The 17,104-nt window shown below is 32.8% G+C and overlaps 1 protein-coding gene across 1 annotated transcript in view; it reads right to left on the bottom strand.

Annotated features, from left to right (window-relative positions):
• Window positions 1-4,517: 4,517 nt before the first annotated feature.
• LOC118183420 (glycine receptor subunit alpha-2-like) overlaps window positions 4,518-17,104 on the bottom strand; it is a 440,072-nt gene continuing 427,485 nt past the window's right edge. The window contains exons 8-10 of the mRNA XM_085821849.1: window positions 11,925-12,056; window positions 8,142-8,572; window positions 4,518-7,506 (exon numbers count right to left, since the gene is read on the bottom strand). Coding sequence (XP_085677975.1) covers window positions 7,327-7,506; window positions 8,142-8,572; window positions 11,925-12,056 — 743 coding nt within the window. The 3' untranslated portion in view covers window positions 4,518-7,326. The remainder of the gene's footprint in view (window positions 7,507-8,141; window positions 8,573-11,924; window positions 12,057-17,104) is intronic.

Below are 17,104 nucleotides of genomic sequence, written 5' to 3'. Positions count from 1 at the left end.
TGTATTTAATTATAGCAAAGCACACTGGCGCTATCTGCCTAAGGGGAGGGATGACTTCGTGGAAGACTTTCTAAGGGAAACTGGCTCGTATACACGTTACACATGGGGAAAACCACGAAAACACCCATGCAGCCAGCCCGTTCGCGGGATTCGAACCTCGAACCGAACTACCAGTGTTCAGCGACTTTACCGCTCGGCCGCTGGTAGGCCCCCAAAGATGGATTGGAATAAGGGTCGTTAACTAGAACTGAAATTTTTTTTTGAATGTGAAACGCCTCTACAAAATCTAATTCACCAATGAAAGATGTTTTTTTTTTTTTTTTTTTTTTTTTTTTTTTTTTTTTGAATAATTTGGGCTGCGGAAAAAAGTGTGATTGTGATTGAAAGTGGGATTTTTGGATCAACAATGCTGGGCGACACAGGACTTCTGTGTTTACTTTTTTATAACATATGCCTCATTTTACTTAATGCAAAATTTTAAGGCTCTCTTAGTTTGAACAATGTAAATTAAATCACACTGGCAAGGAATCCTGTAAATACCCCAGAAATTCATATCCAGAATGGGGCCCTTGAGTATGGAACTAGGAAATTTATTGATAGAAGAACAAACGACCCGAAAGTTAAATTTCTGTAAAATACGTGCAGTTTTATAGCTAATCAATGGAAAGAAAGGAATAACAATAGAATCTACTAAAACAAGAGTGTGCATTTTAGTGTATTGAGTTGAGAATTTTTTAACTGCCTGATTAATAATGTTGTAATGTTGGGTGAAAAGCCCCTATCAATAGCTAATGCTTTTAAATAATTTAATTCTTGATCAAGAGCCTATTTGGTGGAGCAAATTTGAGGTGCACGGAAAACATAAGAATAAAATGAAGCTAACTTTTGTTTAGTCGGATGACATGATTTGAAGTGTGGTGGACATCGGTTTGCCTTCCACGACACTATAAAAATATATCTACATCTCTGAACTGTTTATTACTTATTGTCGTAAGTTCATACAAAATAGTTGTGGTTTATTTTTTAAAATTTTGATTTTTGTATATTCTTTAGTATTCGGTTTTGTTTTTATTCATTTTTATGATGCACTTCATATAATTATTTTACTCTGATATATATTGTTTAATACAAATTGTGGGCACTTGCTGTGTTTGTAAGATTTTATTTCGTGCTATTATGTTATAGATTTGTAATTCTGGATCGATTGATATTTTTTAATTGTGAAGATAGCACACTTAGAAGTTGAACTACGGGAAGAAACTGTCATTTGTTCATCAACTTCGTACATTCAGGAAGTTTTCGGAAAATATAATTTCGAAGCATTAAAAGCGAATTTTCCAGAAGCTTCCAGAAACACCCTACTAATACGTCTGCATTTGAGCTCTAGGAACCATTTTAGTAATTCAGGTAAAAACTGTAATTGAGCTTTGCTCTGTGACTGGTTTTGCTATCTTCAATATTCCTGGAATTTTAAGAATTTGTTTTTCTCTGCTTTGTCTTGAGCTTTAACTCGTGTGACGTTTTATTTATTTCAACGAATAGTGAATCTTTTACTCCAACGTAGTTATTAACGAGATCTCTGTGACCCCGAAGCTTGCAAAAGTTTTACCTTTTTAACACTCTCTTTTGAATATTTGATTTAAAAAATGCGGCAGTGCCATAGTTATCAGATAACCAAGTAAATGTGAGGTTGTTCCCGTGGTTCAATTCCCGTGGTTCTCAAGTTGAAAAACAAAATATTTTTATAATCGGAAAAGTTGTCACTACCTTTCGAACGAGAACCTTTCAAATAAAACCTCGCATAAAAATATTGGAGCGAGGAAAAACTTTTATTTTTAATCATTTTCTCAAATTTTTATCGGAGAAAAAATAAGTATAGAATGAGTTGAGAAATGATTTACTTCTGGCAGAGAATCAGATGGGTTTTAGGTGAAAAACATCTTTCCATTTTTTTTTAAATACCGCAAATTTGAAATTCAGCAGGCATATGAAATCAGAATGTAAAATTAGCATGCCTGGTTACTTCATGGATGAGGGTGTGAATTAATATTTGGATATAAACTAATTGAGTTTGTCTAATTAGATACTTAATTTTTTTCTCGTTTAGACGATTTTGTTTTCCTGCAATTATTAAATCGGAGTGGTTTTATAAGAGCATTCTATCTTCATTACAAATTTATTAAAACTATTGCATGCTATTTATAGAAATTTCCTTTCAGTGCACATGTTATATACTGCATAGTATTATTCAGCTCTTAATATCACTCTAATGTCACTAATTTTGATGAATAATTATTTTTCATTATAGTATTTCAGACATAAATATCGTATTTCTTCGCGCATTCCCTCCCATTAAAATATTCGCATAATTTTCCCCTTCCCCTATTGTGTGTAATTTTCCCCTCTGAGAGCTAATTTAACCGCTGCTAGCTTTGCGATAGCTCGCCAAATTAACGAGATAGGCATTTACTCAATGTTAAATAGATTTGCCCCTGTACTTTAATTTTCCCGGCAGAGCATCGCTTCTCTAGAGTTTCATGTAGCATTATATGGAAAAATACAACAATTTCACATATAATTTCACTAAAATTATCCGTTATATGTACGAAATTCGTAACAATAATGAAATTTGCCAAAATCGGCGACTAAGCATTGTGGCGGTTTCAAGTATCCTTTTTATTATTTACTTCTGTTGGATAGCACCTAGCTATTACCTTCATTATATATTTAAAACAGTTATTAGAACGATAAAATTAAATAAATTATATAACATCCGTTACACTATTTTGGCATATCTCAGAGAAGAAAATAAGATATCGAAATACTTAGAAGCTATAAATATGTAACCACACGCTTAAAAGAACACACCGAATGTTTAAAACACGAATGCAATAAAGAAACAGATACTTATTGGTAGGTTAAAAAATGTAATTGAGCCTTTAATTTTAAAAAATGTAATTGAGGTTACTTTCGGAGACTACCGAAGCTTCCTATCCAGAATATGTCGGACTAATACTAAAATAATAAATATTTAATGTATTACGTTTCATATAGATTTCTTTTGTGTTAAAAAAGAATTCACATTTTTACTATCACTGAAATTAAATTATATTGAACTTTGATTAAGTGTAATTATTTTAATGTTATCTTTGAAAAGATCTAAAAATTTTAGAATATTTGAAAATAATTATCAGCTTTTTGAGAATTATTTTTAAGAATTATTCTAGCTGCACTGGAAAAGAGTCTATAGAGTTTTTATTGTCATTAAGTGTCGCTAAGCATATTACAATTATGCATATCAATTATTACTTATAATTTGTAAAAATTATTGTTAGTTTCCCTAACGCCATTTAACATCCTCTAATAAAAGCGTTTCATTTTTTTCAATCTGAACTATATTTTTTTCGGGTAATGTTTCTGATTTGTAACCATTGTCTTATATTTGTTGTTCAGTACAATTTTCTCAGCATTTCAAGATAGAATAACTTATATTTTTAAATAGTTTGGTTTTCGTTTATCTAATTTATTGGTTGTTATAAATTATTTAATTAAGTTATAATCAGATTTTTCATTTGGTTGACGATTTTACGTTTTTTGGAAATAAATTAATTATAGTCCGCCATACACCTATAAACTTGTATATCAGACATATACCTGTAAGCTTGTCATTAGCTTTCGGGATTTTGGTATAATTTATTGCATTTAAAATTTTTTTGATGTTTTTAAAAAATTTTGCATTTTAAAAATTTATCTTTTACCATTTCAAACTACATTCACATACCCCAGGAAATCTGGACAAGTCCAGCGACCATTACTGGTACCTTATATTTTGCTTAGTTTGTGTTTACGTTTGTCATTATTCTTTTTGTATAATTTTGATTTTTTTAGATTAAAAAATAGTTTTTTAATAATAGATTTTAGTTAACTGCTTTCGCTCATATCTTGTGGGGGATTGGGCATCTAACTTAAGATTTTAAACTTATTTACACTTTCTCGGGACACCAAGATACAGATACCACGAAAAGTGTAAAACCCTTGTTTGGTTTTTGCCTTTATATCATCTTTTACATTTGAGTTTCCTATATTTGACTTTTTGTGGTGGTTGTATTTTGATTGCAGTCTTTTTATACTTAGACCGCATATTTTTATTTTTTTCCTACTTGTTTGGCGTGGTTGAAAAACTATATTAAGGAACTAAGAATTAATAACAAAGCTAAAGATGTAATTTTCGTGGATAGGATATAAACTGATCTCAAATTTTGCCCAAAGATGGAGCTACATATAACAATTTGGTATGATTTTGCTCATGGGAATAGGAGCCTCATCTTGTAGGCGATGTTATTGCTTCACAGCAAGCTGCACCTGATTAAACCCTTCAAGAATTATGTGAAAGATAAGTAAGTTAGTAAGTAGCCTTTACGGTCTAATATTGATATGTGATCTCTAGAGGATGTAAGAATTACTTATAAAAAGTATATACAATATATATCTGAGAAGTTATAAAATTGTTCTAATTAGGCGTTTGAAAAAATGATGAAACTGCATGCCTTCATATATTTTATTTAAAAACATATCACAAGAAAGACAAATATTGAGTTTTACAGAAAGTAATGCGGAATATGTCCCGCTATTATACATAATTATGTGGAAAAAATATCCCATTTGAGGTCAGAACATCACCTTTTCAGTAGTGCAGTAGTTCTAACTGTGTCTATGTCAATGGTCCTTCTAGATGACTTGAACCAGATCATATGGACGAAATCTCGTGCATGCTCAGACTAATGACAATTAAAAAGGCAGTACTTTATATCTTGCTCGTCTTGATATATCATCAAAATCACAGCCTCAGCAGATATCTCTCCAAAAATAGATTTCAAAACTATATTTTCAGTATACTCTTTAAAACCACTTTACTTAACATTTGCATCATGGTACACCTTTAACATCCGTAGACATATTTAGTAGAAAAAAGTAAAATCCTTAGTATAAATTGAGAGATGTGCTTATGAAATCTTCTACAGCTCTAATATTCCGGATAAAGTCAGAAAAGAAAACAAGCCGTAATATATTCGCTAAGTATTCCGTCACAACTAAATTAGAAAAAAGTTTAAGAATTACTCTTTTTGCTCATTATTGTATAAAATAGTACGCACTTCTTAAGGGAGGAAGAACTCCTTTATTTTAATAGGATCAAATTACCCCAAGATTTATTGCATACATGTTATACAAATAAACACATTGATCACTCGAATCCAACAAATCCTAATAGCCATACTGAAGATCTTCAAGAACAAGAAAATGTCTTTCTTACGTACTTTCAGTTCCTGAGGGATATCTGACAGTATAACAACCCACATTAAGTAAATCCATATATTTATACTGCAGAAAGATTTCGACAAAAGAAACGCTAATTTTTAGGAATAGAGCAGCAAGGGTTGTACAAAGCTTGTTATCTGTTTCAACAAAAGTATAGTTATAAATTTTCATCTGCTACCTGTTCAAAAAGGTCTTCCCCTTTGAGGGATATTGAACTGCTCTGCTGCCCGTTTTCAACAAATCTCAAAATTCACCTTAGCAGGGAATTTCGATAAAAGAAGCGTATTCTGACATATTTCAGGTAATGGTTTCTAGTTCTTCTCATACTTCACTTATCCAGTAATGCCATTGGACCTTGGGGGACTTTTAACAGATTCTCTACACTCATACAAAAATTACACAGATTTCCCTCCACAAAGAGTTTCATAAATGAAACAACTTCTCTATGTTTCAGGCCGTGGAAGATATTCGGCAGATTCGCCGCCAGTATTTAACGAATCTCCTGTTTAACCTGTTGAAGAACCTTTGGAAAAATTTCTACCTAAATATGTTTTTGATCGCGGAGACATTAAACTGATTCATCACTCATATTTAGCAAAATCTAAAGAAGATATCTTAACAAGTGGAGCAAAACATGCCTTAACAAGCCGCCTTAAATAAACTTCACCTTCTTGCATAACTTTGACAATATGAGAAGATGCTTGTTCAGACACACCTTCAGGCCAATAAGAACCATTTCCAGCATTTACTGTAGGAAGAACCACAAAATAGTACTTCGCTCATTTCTGCTAGATAGCTTTTTAATACATTGTAATTAAACACATTTCAATACTTTTTTGTAAAGCTTAAAAGACTACTATGAACAATTAATCCAGTGATCTAGCATAGTGAACATTTGTACAACAGCTTCAGAATTTCAAGAGTTGTACCACATGGCTGTATCTTGCTCTCGGCTGAAGAAATCCTACAGTAAAGTATAGATTTCCTTTCAAATTTTGCAATATTGAAAGCTGTTTTTAGCTAGATTTTCGTGCCTCTATTATTAAATTATAATATTCCTGAATTTGCTATATAAACATTCATTTTCTTTTTCTTTCATTCGTATTATTAGAATTTGCGCATTGTTTCTTCAAATCTTGTTTATCTAACACTTTGCATGTTAAGATTTTCATGATACATCGACAAACATGACCAATTTTGTTTTACGATGTTTTCTTACCACAGTCTGCCATTGATAATTACCTATAATTAAAACAATGTTTTTACACTACTGAAATTACAAACTGTAAGGCTTAAATGGTTTTGGTTCGGTCAATGAATAAAGAATAATTGGCCCTGACGTAGACAATATTATAATCATTTTTCGTAAAAATTCTTATTCTTAAATCTAAGTTTAATTAATTAATATATATATATATATATATATATATATATATATATATATACAAAGTTTTTTCCCTTAGTTTTCACACAATGATATATTTTTTGAAAAATTAAAAAAAAGAACATATTTGATTATTTTTAAAAACAGAAAGAATAACATAATAAGATAATAACAAATATCTTTAAAAATGTTAATGAAACTAATTCAGAATATCGAGTAATCAACAAAAAACTCACTAAGTTCATCTTAATTTTACAAGTATTAGGAATTATATGTATATATTTTTCATCTTTGAAGAATGCAAGAAATGTAAGTTTTGGATGAATTGCTAATAGCAGATCAAACTTTCCGGAAACGCAAATGTTCTCTAATGACTGAACACCTTACATAGCTTGAAATAACCAACAGTAAATATCTTTGAAGTTAGGCAGACAGTTCACAGTGACTAAATATTACACATTTCATTATATTGAAAGAAACCAGTCGTATAAATTTAACTCTTTCCTTTTAGGTTACATAAGTACTTTAAATTTACAAATAGCAATAGATTTTCCGTCAAAATTTCTTTTCTTTGATTGATCTTACAATGAGGAAAAACGAAGTGGAAAGAGAAAAGGGAAATTTTCTCAAACCATGTCCAGATACACTGACCAATATGCAGTATTTAGTATCACGAACGAAAGTGGGAAAACTACCCTTGAGACTTTATCAACCATCATCGCTTTATCTCTGTGCTTGTTTTGGCGGTACCTGGAGCAAGTAGGAGGTGGTAGTTTAGGACAATTCGGCACCTTGGGAAGAACTTCCTAATAAGAAAGAAAGATAAGTTTAAAATGCTTTGTAAGAAGATAAAAAAACCTGTGCTCTTAAAACTAAGATTCGACATAATGGCAGAGTCATAATATTCACAAATATTTCAGTTACCTCTCTACATCATCGTGAAATATTCAACAGAATGTCATTGTAGAAATTATATTTATAAGCATGCAAATTAATCATTAGTCAAAGAGAATCAGTTAGATTAGGATATTACTAAAGGTAAAAAAGGCACCACAAAAAGTTATATTATACTAATATTGACCCTTTCTTACAGCTGTATTATTTCTAACTGATCGATAATCGAAGAGAAATTAATGAAAAAAATTACATTATTAAATTTAATCGTAAAGCAATGAAGTGTTATTCGTCAAATTTCTTTGTCTGATGTTTAAAAATATTAGTTCTCTTCCTCCATCTAATTTTCGACTACTTTTAAATTCATGCTATTAATTATTCTGCATTCACATTCATCATAATGCTTGCAATTTTGGATATCAATAAGTAAAAACTAACATATGCTTAACATTAAATATATGTGAAAATGCTTAATGCTATTATTTAAGAAGTTAATCTAGAATACTATGGAAAATGACTTTTATATAACAAAATATTTGCTAAATACCGTTAATTTAGGTACAAGCATCATATTGGGCGTCTGCTTCGCTAGTGAGCAAGTCTGTGACTGATGCTGTTGATGTTGCCGAATAATTTCTTCTTCCTGAAATCCGTCAGCACCTTCTCCTAAAAGAATGTTCACCAGTGCATACTCCATCAGAGAAGCAAATACGAACACCGTGCAAGAGGACATGAAGATGTCGATAGCTTTGATGTAGGAAACCGGTGGAAGAGACTTTTGTGACTGCGCGTGCTGGGTAGATAACGTCAAAAGGGATGTGACGCAAAGAGTCACACGCGCTGGCACAGCTTCCGGTTTAATCCAGAATGATATCCATGACATAATAACGATAAGACAAGTTGGGATATAGGTGTGAAACATGTAGTACCCAAGTCGACGCTTAAGAGTGAAAACAACTTGTATGCAAGTGAAGTTACCTGAAAGATTTAGAAAGGAATTACTATAGCTAAGAGTTCAACATACAGCATAATAAATCTAAGTTTAAAGGAGCAAGACCAAAACCTCGATGCTATGTATGCGGAACAAAATATTACCTACATATGCTCAATAATAAAATGTTAAGTAATAACATTTCTATGAAATATTGACTGCGTTTGTAAGTTGCATATAATATGTCATACGAAATTAATTCGTTGGTACACAAATGTGATGCTGTAATTGATTTAATCAAAGTAGCTATGAATTAAAATATATGAAATTTAGTGAGGTATGATCAATGACTACCATATGTAATTTTTGTTTATGCCATTTCTTGTGAAACTAAATTAGTACATTGTTTTAGCTCTCATTCCTATAATTAAATTCACTTCTGAAATTTATTTATAGAAGGAATTATTAAAGGGATGATAAATTTGATATAATAGGGAATTCATTTATTTTGATATTCATGACAATAAACGATTTTTTTCCCTTTCATTAAGGAAATCGCTGTCTTGTGCTAGAATGATTTTGTAAGTTAGCAAATAATAGTTTCCATAATCTAAGTACTTCAGATTTTGAAAATTATATTTTGAAAATATTTAAATCATTGCTAACAAAGATGTATAAACTGCATGTTACTGCTATGTATTAGCATATAACTCGTTTTAGGGAAATATTTATTGATAAGATATATTAGTCTCTTGGGAAATACGGCTATTGTTCACACCGCATGGAAATTTTTATGTCTTTTTAATAGGGACACCTTAAAGAAAATCTCACGTCTACAGAGATTCAAGAACACTATTTTACTAGGTAGTAAAATTGTAATATTTGATTACTTTTGTCATATTTATCATCCTAACAATCATCTTTCCTTTCATTTTCGACTTCTTTAAAATATTTGCAATAAAAAAGAAATAAAGTTTATAAAAGATCCTGCCTCAAGGATCATACTTTATAAGGTATTTCTCCTGCCTTCTTAGCATGCCTTCGTGGTGATGATCAACAAACTTGGCGCGTATTCGAGAGGTCCGGGATTTAAGTCCCGGAGAGCACATTGCTCATTTTACATGATTCCTGCATTTGAAATAATCTTATTTCTCTACAGTGGCGTCCGAACCAAACAAGGTGGTGGATGATGATTCTCCACCACCAGGATCTGACGACTGGGTTCCCTAATCCTCAGTCACCCTTTAAAAAGGGGAGTATATAAGGTATTTCTCTCGCCTTTGCCATGCCTTCATGGTATCATGGTCAGCCCATTCCGCGCGTATTCGAGAGGTCCGAGCCCCGGCGAGGGCATTGCTCATTTTTCATGACTCCTTCTTTCAAAATTACCTAATGTCTCTACAACTTATGTAGCTTATTTTCTATTAATACACGGTTCCGAAATATAAGTGCATGTATGCTCATGATTACGACTTCTAAGGGTAAACTAAATTTTTCATCTGATACAAGATTGAACACTTTTTGTTAAGACCCTCATAATTGAAAATAGTCTTTTTTTTTTAAATTCCAGTCCGCATAGTCTATTGCAGTAGAACTGATTTGTATCAGGGAAAAACAATTTTAATTCCAGAGACAATGTACATTGCACATCCAACTATGTGATGCTATGCTTATTATCTAAAGCACGGGTGTCTAAACTATGACCGTTTGAAGAGGAAAAAAAAATGCGAGGCTACACATACAATATTTTTTAACAAATTGAAATAAAAATTAGCTCTGTGTTGTTTTATTAAAATTAATTAACTTTTTATTATTAATTTTTAAAATTTGAATTAGATATGTATAGGTACATATTTATTATTAATTTTGTAAGGATTTTAACTTAAAATCCTTACAAAATTTATTATTAGTTTATTTTTTTATTTTAAAACTTTACTATCCTCTCTTATTTTCCACTTCTGGGCAGAATAAATGCGTTAATTTGTTTATGCAAATTGTACTTGCTAACGCTTAAGTATTTAAGTTGTAGCTTTTTGCCGCCGAGAACAGAGTTAGATGGGGAGAGTGTGAGCTTTTACGACTATACTTCACGCGAGCTTCAAGTAACTGTTCCTGCCTTTAAGTCCAGAGGTGTTAGTCCTCTTGAAAGCTAAAGACGTATTGTAGTTTTCCGCAGTTTGCGTACAACATGCGTAGAAATTTAAAAGGCCAGTCTTAGTGTCAGCCATTTGTGTAAGACACTCGAAGTTAATTCTTATTTTTAGTTAGTTTGTAGTCATTATATTTTTATGTTCATACCACAAGTGGTTGGTCTTTGTATCCCGAAGTGCGGGAGCGCCTGTAATATCGTGGAAAATAAAGGGTAATTTAACTTTTCTCATCTTGTCATCTTTTCTACACTCCATAAGACATAGTTTGTAGTCAAACTCTCTGTCTATTCAGGACATGTCATGTTTGGCAAGCAGATTAAAAGAAATACTGTACAAGTTCTGATAATTTGTAAAAGTTTCGTTTCATTTAGTTTGAATTTCATAAAGATGGAAAAAATTCAAATTCATGAGAGGGATGAATTTGTTTTTGTTGAACAAGCAAATCGATATCGGGTTCAATTGACGAGGTTGCAATTTTCAATGCATTTTCAAGATGTTTGTCAGTGATCTTTGTCCTATTTTTGTTTTTTGTATGCTTCATTCTTGGAAAACATTGTTCACATATATAGGTACTGCCAAAAGCAAAAGACAATAATAAAGCATGATTGTAAAAATTAGAATATTTATCGTGGGGGTAGGTAATATTTATAAAACTCCAGTAAAGAGACATTTTCAAATTTTTCTTTCAGTTGTATATCACTTTGCAGTTAATACATCGTGACATACTAAGATGTTTTTATTTAAATTTTTATTTAAAAATAAATGCTTACGAATTGATTATATATGAATCAAATTCAAACATTTATTTTTATAATAAAAATGTGTAAATTTAAATACTTTCATAATTTGCACATGGGCCGCATTTTAGACACCCATGATATAGAGAGAAAACTGCAATCGTCTGTTTAGGTTTTAAAAGACTATTACTTTTCCTTGGGCGTATGTGTGGGGCAATCGCGAATTTTAAATTATGTCTACAAATTCTAAATATTAATTAGATTTTAAGTATCCTTAACCTTAACGTCCCCCCTATTCTGAAATCTGTACAAATTTTTGAGTTAAATTAGACAAACGCAATTAATATAATGAAATCAAATATTTTTCTTTCAATGTATGTTTTTGAGAAAAATCTGGAAATATTACAGTGGAACATTAACGACTTCTCGTGTTTAATAGTTAAATGTAAAAACCAAAATTGAAATGCAATATAAATGGATCACTTCATCATTGCATAGCTTAAGAAAAGTACCTGTAGAGTAGACCTTCGTGCAGTCCCCTAACGTCGTGTCTACAAGATTGTGTTGGGGCAGTTCAATTGATTCTACCACTAAAGGTGTGTCTAGTTCCCAGTCGAAAATTAGGTCATCCGTTGTATAAGACACTAAAATTAAGGCAACTAATTAATATTCAGTCATCTATACTAATAAGACACAATAATAAAAATAAAAACTATACTGAAGAACATCATATATTATATGAAAACATGACATTTGAATATGCTTTTATGCCTTTATTATTCTCTTAAATTTTAGTTTAATATGCTAATATTAAATAGAATATATTTCTTAATTCTTATCTCATAATACTAAAATTCATCTGGAATCCTCAGTCGTCTGTATGAAATTAATGATATTCCTCCCATGTACGTTTCTTATGCAATGCATACCCAACAAGTTAATTGAGAGATTGTATGTTCGATTCTAGAATCCTTGAGCAATTGTTCTTCAATAATTTTATTTACATTCATTTAAGCATATTAATTAATATTTTTGCGTGTATGTAGTATCAAAGTAGGTTCAAATTCCAGTGCCTTTATTTTTTACAGTTTTTATTGAAGAAATTCTTGACAGGAGTGAAACAAAAATTTTGAGTTCAAAAATTCTGAGCGATTTCATAGCAGTGATAAGCATACACTGTGTGTCTCAATACCAGAGTAACAAAACTTGTAGGAAGGCCAGGGTACTTTCAGACGATTCGGAATAATTTAGCAATGCAATGTCGTAAATGACATTTACATGAACATCAAAAAAATACCAGCAATGAAAGGACATCACATAAATGTGCATTTAAATAATAAATATGTATTCATAAAAATAAGAGGTAAAAGAGAGTGGTCGATGTTTCTTCTACAAGCTGAAATGAAGGTATCACACCTCTGCAGCAAGAAATTTTAATATTTTGGAAGATTCCAGGCATGCCTTGGATTTTTCTGGCAGCTACTATGATGTATAAAACTGGTCAACAGAAAATTCACACACCACATATTGCCACGCCACATTACATATTACACGCCCACATTACATATTGCCGCAGATGAGCACGACAGATCCAGTGATCGAGTAGGCCAATGCACCAGATAAATATATGCGATCCGTTATTGGCCAAATGTAATGTCTATGTGGTTACAGAAGTAGCGGCTCAGATGGGCTCTGGGATTCATCCTGCTGAGCATCGAAATAGAAGGACGATTGTCTTCCGAAAATTGTGGCAACATGTGCTCCGATATTATTAAGTAGCTGCTGCCACCAAGTAACGTCCTATGAGGTAATTCCTCACAACGCTGGCTAAATATTTGCTGCAAAACGGCTGTGTTTTGAACGACCTCGTGTTGTATGGGTGACCGACTACACAGGAGAGTTCTGTGAAGTGCAGATTTCTTCTCTTACGAAGCACGACTCATCGGTGAACAGCACAGAAGCAAGGAAAACAGTTTATTCACACTGCCCCCTCTCCCCCTACAGAAACCGTTGTGCATAAGCGATCTGAAGTGCATAAACGTCCCTTCGAAGTATATAGACGCGTTGCACGTATAGGGCCTTCTTTCTTCTTTATCTATGCAAGGAATTTTTGGTAATTATTTTTAAAATGTTTGAAAAGGCCAAGAAAATATCTTCACGATAATCGGAACACATAAAATAGGTGACTAGGAAAAGTATAACACTGAACGAAGGATTTCCGTGCGTATTTTTCGCAATAGCTAGCTTTATCTACATTTTCTTTGACTACACATTTTAGAGAGTTTTTACAATGTAGGTATTCTGGCACAACCTCGAATTTCTCACTCTGAGGTTCTAAAAACCTGTTATACTTTCTAAAGAATGTTGCGGGATTTAATTAAAGTTTTAAAAACCATATTTGGTGAACAACTTGAAATTCTACCGTGCGGTGCAGTGAGATGGTACTTCTGCATGCAAGTGAGAAAAACTTTCACAACGAAAATCCTTAACGGATTACAATAGACAGATTTAGCAAAACTTAGATTCAGTTTAAACTGTCATATAGTAACATTTTTTTTATCATATATGCTTCGATCTTCATTTTCGATAAAAAAATAAGGTACACTAAATCATACATGAAAAAAACCATTTAAAGCACCTAGAAGGGTTAAGCATATTCCTTTAGTTCCCGTCTGACTTCAAATTTCGTAGTTTTTGGAGGAGAAAAATGCCATTTTTAAAAATTATAGGATGTTTGGGGGCTCCTGAAATTAGGGGCTCTAGATTCTGTCACTGTCTTCATGGGTGGAGCAGAGTTAAAAAATGATACTTTTAGTTGAAAATTTTAAATTTTATTTTAGAATAATATAATTGTTTCATTAAAGTTAGGCTTTTGAAAGGATTTTAACAAATTAAATGTTCATTTTCATGGTACATAATAAATTCTTTTCGAGCCATAAATTTGAGAATGTACGAATTCTCATTTTACTGTACATATTTACGAATCGCAAATTCTAAACAATTATTAAAAGAACTTTAAGCATTTTTAATTGTTTGTTCCACTGATTAACGTAAAAAGCTAATTAATTTTTCAACTAAAATTTCACAGTATTTCCATTTCATTTACACTGCAAGATATTATTTTAACAAACAGTTAATATATTATTTACATTAAGGACTTCTACTTCGACTTCCTTACGTATTAAAATAGTGGAAATAATTGGGTGACAAAAAGAGAAAAAAGAACTTGCTCGCAAGAAGTAGGGAATTCTGCTGCTAGAGAAAATTAGCTGTTAAGGATCTTATTATGGTATTCTGTTAGCGAGTATAATTTAAATTAGGAAATGAGTAACTACTTAGTAAATGCAAATGAGTTAACTAGTTTATTTAAACTAGAACTGTTAGATATTCATACAAAGAAGTAAAGAAGGTTTAATTCTGTAAATTACAAGTGGCAGTATTGTGTTTTTGAAAGCAATACTCATAACTCATAATCTTAGACTGGCTGCTAATAAAATTTAATATATAGGGTTAATACAAAAAAAAGTATAGTCCCAACTATTTATAAAAATATTGCAGTGAAAGATTTCGTGATGAAACGTGAAGTTACATATGCATATAGAAATGAGGTTTTTTCCCGAATTTCGTTTAGTGACATGGACGATCACTAGATGTTACGTGATTCAGTAGACAAAATGATAATTTAGGAAACAACGTAGCCTTTTTGCTTTAATATATAATAGCTAATGTAAATGCTGCAATAACTGAAATTTGCATGGAATGAATTATACCCGATTTCTCAAAGCTCAACATGTCACCCGGGACATTACTGACTGAGCAAACCGTCTGCACATTTATGTTTTTTGTGTTATTCGCAGACAAATTTTCTGCTTGTAGGAGGTCCGGGGAGATTAATCAAAACTTGCATTGAAAACAGCAGTGGATTCCATTTTATTGAGTTTTGAAGAAGAAAATATATTTTTATTATTTATATTTTGCGCACTACGTCACATGATACATGATGAACGATTGTACCATCTAATGGAATGCTGATACAATAAACTGATATCTGTACGCAATTCTGTCGTGAAACTTCGACTGAAATTTTCTATAAATTATTGAAAAACGCATTCCTTTTTGCAAATTTTCTACTTTGTTAAAGTAGCTATCGTGCTTAGTCCCCGAAAATGGGAATATTAATCACCCAGCTTGAACCGTGAAAGCTTCCATTATGACCAGGTGCAACTAACGGTCACTGAGCACTAATAGTTTATGCTGGATCCCAATTCCAGTGAAAAAGCTGTCTGCTTTGTAATTTTTCCCATGAGTAGTGTGAATACAAGCTCGTTTCTTTTAATACGTTCTCCACGAAGGCATCATGTCCTATAGGTAGCTAGTCCTCGAATTATGGTACTTACATCCACTTCGCAACCACCTCGAGGCAAGTGGAAGATTTTTACAGATGAAAAGTAGAAATTACTTATCAAGTACAACTTGGTGGTTTTGGTGGCCTTTTTTTTAGAAAGATTCCCATACTATCGATTTTTATCATAAGTTGGTAAATACGAGTATTATCAACATAAGAAAAGAAAATATACATTACTGGCCATTAAAATTGCAGCATTAGGAAGAAATGATCATACGAACGTCAGAAGCACTTGAAAGGAAGAAGAGGTTGGGATATGCAAATAATTAGTATTTCAGCGCATTTAGACGAATCAGGGGAAAGGAACTACATATAAAGCACTGCATAAAGGAAAAGCTGTGTAGTGGATTTCTCATTCGGAAAGCGCTTTGTAATGTCGGAGTTTGCTCAGAGTATCGTGCTGTGCCTCGAATAATAATAATAAATGCTTACCAGCAAGTGTCAGAATTTGATAGAGGCAGTATCGTTGCCTATAGAAGTGCCGATTATCGTTCCGTGATATCGCCGGTAACACTAGTCGACATCCAATCCCTGTCATGCGAATGTGGAATCAATGGGGTACTGAGGATCATAGTGAACGACATACAGAATCTCAACGCCCTTCCATGAGTAACGCCTGAGAGGACAGACATTTTGTGAGGTTAGGCCTGCAAAAACGTAGAACCACATCACAGACCATTAGTCAGGACATGGGCATGTTTGCAGCACGCTCAGTATCCGCTTGTATGGTGCGTCTTTTCAGACCGAATTCTAGATCTACGTGCAGTATTCTGATAGCCGCATACGAGTCTGGAGGCTCTGAGGAGACTGCACGTCGCCTGCTTGCATATCGGCATAGGGCTCTGCACATAATATGATGGTTTGGGCAGCCATTGGGTAGACAGCACACACATCTCTAGTTCATATAGACAGTAATTTGAACGCAGATTGATATATTTCTGACATCTTACGTCCAGTGGTTGTGCCCTATCTTCGACGTCTGCCACACACCATCTTCCAACAAGATAATGCAAAACCACATGTCGCCCGTCGTGTTCTGACCATCCTCGATACACAGAGTATTCGATTACTGCCCTGGTGTGCATGGTCTTCAGTTCTGTTACCCGTTGAAAACACCTGGTCATGGCTTGCGGAGATACTGACTCGCTAACTTGCTCCAGCTAATACGGTTTTTGAAGTGTGGTATAGACTTGAAGCAACATGGGATGAGTTGGCTTTTTGTGTCATCCAAGCCCAGTCCGACTCCACGCCTAACCGGGTAAGGGCCGTTTTAGCTGCCAGGGGTGG

The sequence above is a fragment of the Stegodyphus dumicola genome, chromosome 8, assembly GCF_044657685.1.
Source record: "Stegodyphus dumicola isolate Sdum_Otavi_A_Nest chromosome 8, ASM4465768v1".
In the NCBI taxonomy this organism is placed as follows: domain Eukaryota; kingdom Metazoa; phylum Arthropoda; class Arachnida; order Araneae; family Eresidae; genus Stegodyphus; species Stegodyphus dumicola.
Note: the sequence above shows the minus strand (reverse complement) of the source record. Positions and strands in the feature narration are given on the sequence as shown.